Here is an 8,955-nt window from a genome sequence, read left to right on the forward strand (position 1 = left end):
ACCACCTGACACCCACTTGGGATTCCAGGGTCATGGTTTCATTGAGCTAATGGGGGTTTTCCATCTCTAATATCAATGTGTCTATGAGTCTGCAAAGAACAATCGTCATTCACATTTCAGCAACACACACACTCAGTTACACTGTGATCTCTTTTCAGAGTAGCAGCCGTGTTAGTCAGTATCCGCAAAAAAAACAGGAGTACTTGTGGCACCTTAAAGACTAACAAATTTATTTTAGCATGAGCTTTCGTGAGCTGCAGCTCACTTCTTCGGATGCATAGAATGGAACACACAAACAGGGGATATTTATACATACAGAGAACATGAAAAGGTGGAAGTATGCATACCAACAGGCACAGTCTAATCAATTGAGATGAGCTATCGTTAGCAGGAGGAAAAAAACTTTTTGAAGTGATAATTAAGATGGCCCATAGAAGGTGTGAGGAGAACTTAACATAGGGAAATAGATTCAATTGGTGTAATGACCCAACCATTCCCAGTCTTTGTTTAGGCCACAGTTAATAGCATCTAGTTTGCATATTAATTCAAGTTCAGCAGTTTCTCTTTGGAGTCTGTTTTTGAAGTTTTTTTGTTGCAAAATTGCCACCTTCAAGTCTGTCACTGAGTGGTTAGAGAGGTTGAAGTGTTCTCCCACTGGATTTTGAATGTTATGATTCCTGATGTCAGATTTGTGTCCATTTATTCTTTTGCGTAGAGACTGTCCAGTTTGGCCAATGTACATGTGATCTCTGTGATCTCTGACTCCTGGACCCCTGTCCCTGTGTTGGCATCTGGGATGTTTCTAGCTCAGGCTCACTTGCAGCTCCCATTGTTCGGGAATGGCAAACTGCCAAACCTGCAGACGCTCAGGCTTTCCCTGAACAAGCTGGGGGCAAGGCCCAAGGTTAAGAACCCCTGGTTTACATCACAAGACCTGAGCAAACACCTGCCATTCTACTGCTCTACCAATGCAGGTTTGCATTTCAAAGAACTATTCTATCCAAATGGGAGAACCCAACTCTTAGTTACCCAGCTTCCTAACAAGCCTTGAAAGGTCGACCATGGGTCATGTCAGCCTATGGGTTAGTTAACCCTTTGTGGCCATGTGGCACTTTTTCATGAGATATAATCATATAATGTCACAGCAGGCTTGGCCGATACTGTGATCACAGTCTAGAGGCACCGGATCTTTAAAATACTCCAGACAGATGGGACAGGTCAGTTCATCCTGGAGAGTTTTTGCTGGATTTGCAGCAGCCATGCCGTCTAGTGCAGGAAAGAGACAAGAGAGGAGTTTAGTTTCACTTCCTTCTGCTCAGAAATGGGCTGATTGAACTTTGTACCACTAGCCGATTCCTTTCTGGGTGTAGTCTCATGATTTCTTCTCTGTGGACTGTAAAGAGTCTTTGAATCAAGTATGATGAGTCCAAATTGTCACCAGCTCCTCCAAAATGTCTGCCAGGCCCCAAACTTTGGACTAGTCACTTGGGTCAAAAAGGGTAACTATCGACTTGGGAGTTTCACTGCCTGACATGAGGATATGGTGGAGCAGCGTGGGAAGGAGGGTGAGAATCACAGCTGCTGACTCCTACTGCCTGTTCCCTACCTGGCCTTCAGGCTCCTTAGGACCCATGTCTCTCTGGTGCTTATGTAATCCACTGGGGTGTGTGTGTGGAGCTGGTACAGTGACAAAGGGTTGAATATTTAGCATAAGCTGGGGCAGCCTGTGCTTTTAGCTCTAAGGGTCCCTGGTTCAGTGCTGGGTGTGCTGGCCAAGAGGGCAGCTGTCATCCCTGTTCATAGCCGGCCCGGGCAGACACTGCTTCTGTTTCCCTGCACAGTCTCCCTAGCTCTCGGGGACTCCTGGCTCTCTGCAGATGGCAGCCGGTGTGAGGGGAGCTGGCGCTGGGGCTCCTGCGCTGTACAGGGGATGGGCTAACCAGAGCTCTCCTGTCCCCAAGGCTCTCAGGCCACTTGTCCAGCATGGCTGCAGGAGGGGATCTGGAAACAGACAGAGGAGGGCCTGGGAGTGTCTGGGGAGCTGCCACGTGGGACCAGAAATGGAAATCCAGCTGTGGTGAGAAAGGAGAGCTTGTCAGGGATGTGGCTGGTTAAATGGGCTACTGTACAGCTGGATACAATTTTGCAGCTATTTAATGCATTATACTGTGGAATTTGTATGTTCTTGCAGCTGGATGGTGTGAACTGAAATTATTTTCCTTAAGGGCAAGGCTGGCACTGCTCCATGTTTTGCTGGAGAACGCAGGGCTGGAGATCTGAAGCCATCAGTCACACGCCTTCATTCTGCTGCTGTTTCCTGTGGTTGGGCGCTGCAGCCAGGACTCTGTTGCGGCAGAGTGGATCTGAGATCAGATTCAATAGGGAATCTGGGGAGTGGCCTTCTGGAACTAGAAAAGAAGCTGCACCTGAGACGGGAAAGACATACTGGAGGGAGATGCTGCTGGGGAAGCAGCTGGTCACTTCAAGAGCAACCAGATACAATATTGTTACAGATCCTGACTCCCATTGTGATGAGACACATTGTTACCATTAGGCAAGACAAACTGGTTACATGGCTGTAAACTTGCTTCTAACCAGCCTTGCTGCTTCATGGTGTCCAGATGCTGTCAGCTCTGGTTCAGGGGCTCAGGCAGAGGATCCCTCTGCTGCTGGGTTTTGTTGCTGGTGAACATTGACTGATGACTGCAATTCTCAGGCTGACACATGCAACATGCAGTTATGTTTGGCCAACGGAAGTGGCCTCCAGGGGCTAAGGTGGAGGCTGGAGACATGAATCCCTCATCCCACGTCACTTGCAGCTGACTGTGCCGATGAGACAGTTCCCAGACTGTTTAGTGGAACCGTGGGATGGGAGAGTGGGGATGCTCTCCAACAACAAGGACAAAAAACAAGGGCTGGGGGAGAGAGAAACAAACTAGAGGCCATGAGTACAAATAATCTCACTTCTACTGCGTGTTGTGTGTGTGTGCAGGCACCTCCCGGCCCTTATGACTGACCATGACTTCGTATTCCCAGCCCTAGAAGGCAACCTAGTAGTGGACGCCTTTGCAGCCCATTTTGCTAATAAATTAACAGAAGTTGCACAAAGTCACTGAAGTCAAAATGGGGAATAGAAACGGGGTCTCCAAATGGATTCCCCAGGTCTTAGCTACTCACCCTCCTGCCTCAGCTGAAAGTGTCAAGTATCTGTTCATTGGTTCTCCTGTTGCTAACAGTTACACCACATCAGAGCCAGCAGCAGGAGACCAGAGTCCTGATCGCAAATGTTCTACTGGTGACTGGCAAATACTTGTGTAAACCATTAGCACGGCATGTGTCATGTTCCCTCCAGCAGCTGGCCCACACACAGCCCAACAATTATTCCCAAAGCTGAAGTGATGAGGTGGGGTTCTGAAGAGACACGATTTAAATCAGTGGTTTTCAAAGTCTGGGTCATGACTCCGCAGGGTTCACCCCTGGCATGGAAGGTGGCCACTTCTTTATTTGTATCCCGCAAAGTTTCATCTATGTTTAATGGGTTATTTCATTGCAAATAAATATACAATGAAAACATAATTACAGGGGTATATGCAATCTAAATGTAAGATAACAAACAACCCTTTATTAGTTTTCATAAAGTTTCCACATCAGACATCTTCTCATCTTAACACTAACAACCACTTCAATTTAGAGTTATCTAATTGCCAGGGCCTACAGAAAGGAACAGTAATGTCATAATAAACAACAAGATTTAGACAAGCAAAACCAATACACTTAACATCTCTGGTTTGGTCTCTATCTGCACAAGTGAATTGGCCTGAATACATATTGATACTCTTAACCCTTTGATATTCAGACAAGTGAATTATTGCTCTGATCTGAGCTGGTCTGTCAGTGCCACATGGACAACGTATTTCACACACTATAACTGCCTTTGAATACAAGTTCTCAGCCAGCAAGGAGGAAGATCATCAGCACCATGTGGGCAGCAGAGCTCCCAAGTTACTGGATTAGTGAAAAATTCACTATTTCCCCTGATTTCTGTTGCTTTTTCTCTGTTGCTTCAAAAGCAGACAGTCATTCACAGATACACGCGGGACTCTTCTGCCAGCAAACATGCAGCAAAGCATTAGAAGCCATGGGAGGGGTGAGGGGGGGAAGAGAGAATTTCAGTCCCACTGACACACACAACATTCCAAGGAAGAGATTTTGCAAATATGAAGAGAGGCCCTGCCCTGAGCACATTGCTATATAGTCACTGAACTAATGGGGCTTTTGTCTCTCAATATCTATATGTCTGTGACTCTGCAATAAGCGATTGCCATTTACATTTCCGGAACGCACACACAGAGTTACACTGTTGTCTGTGACTGCAGGACTCCCATGCCCACATTTTAGGAGCTGTCCTGTCCCTGTGTTGGGATACTGGGTATTTCTAACTCAATCTCACCTGCAGGAATTCACCCGGTGGCTTCTGACACTTCCCCTCCAGCTCACTGATCAGCTCATTGAGACGGGAAATCTGCTCAGAGAGTTTGGTGACATTTTCATTCTGTATCTTTATCTCCTTTTCCAGCTTTTCCAGCTGGGCCAGCAGGAGCCGCTCTTGTTCCTCCAGGAATTGGTGCAGTTGCTGAAAATCAGCCACAATTTGCTGCCTCTTCTTTTCTATCTGTTTATGTAAAGCAACAGGGAAAGGGCTGGTCAGGGACATGGAGGCAGCCTGGGGGATCCTGTCACTGAGTGCCCAGGAGGGAGAACTTCTTTGCAAATCCTAAGATTTCTGAAACTGGACTCTACCCTGTGGTTCTTGGGAGAGGATTCTCTCACCCCTTTCTCACTCCTCCCCAATGTCTCTGAACAGGGAAGTTTCCATGGCTGATGTGGTTATGACATCGTGTTATCAATGGCCTCTGAGCACAGAGATCCTGAGCAGCAGGAGACAGGACTCAGCATTACACAGAGAGAAGTTCCATGGCAAAAAAAGGATCAAATAATTCAACAATGCAAGAAATGACACAGACACAGAGAAAGCCACAAGGGCTAGAATTTAACTCATTCACTGAAATGAAAGCTTAGATTCTGCTCATGAACCTAACCCAGAAAATCCATGATCATGGAGAAACACAGACATGCCCACATTCACCAAGACCACAGAGGAATCTGACTACAAACAGACCTCTCACCACAAGTCTTCACAGGTTAATAACAACAGGCACCTACCAAATACTCCCAGCTTTTCCCCTCTCCAGTCTCTTTAAATCCCAGGAGCTTTTCTCTCTCTTCCCTCAGAGTCTTCAACTGGGCCTGGATTTTTTCCTATAGAAAAAGAGATGATTGGGAGGTTTCATTCTGAGGGTTCAGAAGGGTGTGTAGGGGGATGTGTTTTCCTCCCAAACCCAAGGTGACTGTTGATCCTAAATAGCTGATGACATGAGAGCCACCTGGGAAATGAAATCTGACACTGGCGACTGGGAGCGTATCATATTCTGAATTGTTACCAATTCCGGTTCAGTCTTTTTAGTAATTAAAGAGAGACCTCAATTATCCAAGGGTGACTGGTATTGATTAATTCATAACATGAAACTGGAGTCACATGGTGGTAACTCAATTAATGTGGTTTTCAGAAGACTAAATTAACAAAGAGACAGAAATCCCAGAGACCACCCAGGCTCAAAATATGGGCTGGGATTCTCTCAGGAGCAAAGTCCCCATTGAATTCCTGCCCTGAAGCCCTGGGGATTGCACTGGCTGGACAGACCTGGTCTAAGCATTAGGGCCAAGCACCATGAGACAGGCTGATTTGTGGTAAGAACGGTTGGGCTTTGGCCTAGTGCTGTCCTGAAAACACTCAGCAGCAGCAATGCCTTCTGGGTAGGTACCTACAGTCCCAGGAAAGATCACAGAAGCAGCGGATCCTGAGAGATGTGAAGAGGCTGCATTATGGGACTCATAGAACCACTGTAGCTGGTCCTTGCCCACGTACATCACAGAGCCTACTAAACCCAGGGTTGTGAGCTCAATCCTTGAGGGGGATTTAGTTGGGGATTGGCCCTGCTTTGAGCAGGGGGTTGGACTAGATGACCTCCTGAGGCCCCTTCCAGCCCTAATATTCTATGATTCTGTAACAGGTCAGACTGACCGAGGTCAGCACCGCCCAGGGGTTAGTTTTGCTACAATCCAGTGTAATCCCAGTGGTACTTGTCATGGATCTGAGCTGTCTGGAGCCCTTTTGTGTGCGGACTGAAGGTGCTCAGGATCAATGCAGCATTTAGCCCAGTGATCTCCTCTAGTGCAGGCCGGCATCTGAATTTAACCCTTCATGGACCAAAAATGGAATTCAGAATCCCAGTGAGAAACCTCATCTCCCTGCTGGGCCTGGGGTGTTTATCAAGGAGTCTTTCCTTCATAATGGCTGCATTTCCTCACTGCTTAGTGCTGTTGTGGGGGTGGCAGCCTGGTTTAGTGGTTTGGGCATGGGACTGGGCCTTCAAATACCTTGGTTGTATTCCCAATTCTGCCACTGACCTGCTGCATGACCTTGGACAAGTCGCTGCTCTCTCTGTGCCTCACTTTCCCTTCCCCACCCTTTGTTTGTCTTGTCTACTTCAACTGCAATATTGTCCCTCATGTCTTATGCAGGGCCCAGATCTCATTTGGGGGGATGTGGGGACTGTGATCCAAATAAAACTAATAAGTTCTATGATACAAATCAGTAACATAAGAGTTTTTTATTTGATAGAATATTGGGTTGGAAGGGAACTCATCAGAACATTTAGTCCAACCCTCTGCTCAAGGACCAATCCCCAGACAGATTTTTTCCCCAGATCCCAAAGTGGCCACCTCAAGGATTGAACTCACAACCCTAGGTTTAAGCAGGCTAATGCTCAAACCACTGAGCTATCCTTGCCTCCAATCAACAGCTTGTAACTTCCCCATCTCCAGCCTGAAGGCGGCACTCTCAGCTAGACCAGCCTGCAGCTCTTGTGATTCAAGCCTCACTGATCATTTAACAGCTTCAGTTCTGTAAAAAGCACAGGTGCCAACTTTCCAATGTGCCAGGGGCAGACACCTGGCTCTGCCCAGGCCCTGCCCCCACTCCACCCCTTCCCCCAAGGCCCCACCCCAACTCTACTCATCCCAGTCTGCCCCATCCCCCGAGGCACCACTCCTTACTCCTCCCTCACACAGCCCCCACAGCTGAACTAGACAGGCCTTGGAAAGCACTGATCAGCCACACCACCTTTCTGTGCCCACCCCAGAAGCCCCCACAGCCAGTGTCCACCTTGCCTCTCTCAGCCCCCCTCCCCCCAAGTCCAGTGTGCCCACCAGGACCCACCACCCAACACCAAGAGAAAGACAGACCAACATAAAGAGAACTTTTTTTTTTAAAGCAGGGGAGCTGACCAAAGGTACAGCCATTACACACCTGTAGCAGACACCCAGTAGACCCTACCCCCAGGCTGGTGCACCACAGATGACCAAAAGCTGACCAAAAATTAGCACAGGACAGTGGGTAGCACTCCCCTCCCATCTAGAGCCACCCCTCCCCCCATCTCAGCAGGGCCAATCCCCCGAAACACCTTCATACCCTACTGCAGCCTTCGCCAGCCCCTCCCCCACACAGCCTGGGTGTTCCCCTCCCCGCAGCTGCTCCCCCGCTGGGGCACAGCAACTGCCAGGCAAACAGGGCAAGGGCAGGTAAATCGAAGCTTCCCCGTGGCAGCAACAACTATTCACATTCCTCCCCCCCTCCGGCCCCCCCAAACCAGAACCCCCCCTGCCGTGAGCCAGGGGCAGCCACGGGGTGGCAGGTGCAGGCGTGGGGAAGCCAGCAGCCCCCTCCCCCATACGAGCAAGTCAAGGCCCCTGCACCCGAGCCAGGCGCCAACAGCAGCCACGTGGAGCTGCAGCAGGAACGCGGCCACCACCAGCCGAGACATCCCGAAAACGAAACCAAAAATCGCACGGGCGCAGTAACGAGCCTTTAAAGCTTTTTTTTTTTTTAAAGCCGATTGGGTAACCGGGAGCCAATCACGCTCTCAGGAGGGAAATTAAAAACCAACCAACAACAAGGGCAGAAGCCCCGCCCCCAGGGACGGCCCCAGAACCGGCAACATTCGCTGCAGGAGAGAAGCCGAGTGAGGCCGGCCGGGCTCTGCCTTGGCAGCTCCTGCAGCAGCCGCCGGTTGTTTCCCTTCCTGGGACTGACTCGGCTGCTGCTGGGCGGGGAGGAGCCCGCGGGAACATTGCAGCCTGCAGGCGTTTGTGTGACGTGTGCCCCAGGGCCCTGTGGCTGGGGGGCATCCGCCTATCGCGGTGCCCCTGAAGGAGCAGAGTGTGTGTGTCTGAGGAGAGATACCCATAAGTCACTGATATATTAACATGTCAGTTTTAAGCATTTTTCCTGATATTTATTGAGTTAAATGTTCACAATTGCACAAAACTCTGGGTTTAGCATTTCCTTCCAATTGTTCTCAACTTCAGTTTTCACAGTTGCAGGAAATTATGGGGGGATAGCGAGTCAGAACCCAATGATTTAATGTCAGTAGATCCAAAAAGTTGAGGTTTTATAACCATGAAAACACAGATGGTCGCATCACCTGTCAACAGATGCAGAGTCACTGTCCTTCAATCAAACACAAAAAAGTTCTCAAGCAGCCTTGTTCTTACTTTGCGTATCTCCATTTATCATTTATTATCAATTGAAATATTTTATTCATTGGTCTGTGTGTAGACAGCAAAAGCAACGTTTGCCAACATTTATGAATAAAAGCTAATTCTTCCAAGCCTTGTGATAACAAACTCTCAGGCTAAAAGCTGGGTTAAACTGGAATAAGTGTTTTCAAGACCTGATTCTCGTTTACACTAACACTGCTTGTTCCAGTGGAAAGGGGCTGCAGCATCTCCAACTTTCATGATTTTATCATGTCTTGTGATATTTGTTGTGTTTGA

At 48.5% G+C, this 8,955-nt stretch overlaps 1 protein-coding gene across 1 annotated transcript in view; it reads right to left on the minus strand.

Annotated features, from left to right (window-relative positions):
• LOC120383498 (tripartite motif-containing protein 15-like) overlaps positions 1-7,943 on the minus strand; it is a 44,050-nt gene extending 36,107 nt beyond the window's left edge. Inside the window, exons 1-3 of the mRNA XM_039501666.1 lie at positions 7,854-7,943; positions 5,224-5,319; positions 4,451-4,672 (exon numbers count right to left, since the gene is read on the minus strand). Coding sequence (XP_039357600.1) covers positions 4,451-4,672; positions 5,224-5,319; positions 7,854-7,943 — 408 coding nt within the window. The remainder of the gene's footprint in view (positions 1-4,450; positions 4,673-5,223; positions 5,320-7,853) is intronic.
• Positions 7,944-8,955: the final 1,012 nt, after the last annotated feature.

The sequence above is a fragment of the Mauremys reevesii genome, linkage group 15 (assembly GCF_016161935.1).
Source record: "Mauremys reevesii isolate NIE-2019 linkage group 15, ASM1616193v1, whole genome shotgun sequence".
Lineage (NCBI taxonomy): Eukaryota > Metazoa > Chordata > Testudines > Geoemydidae > Mauremys > Mauremys reevesii.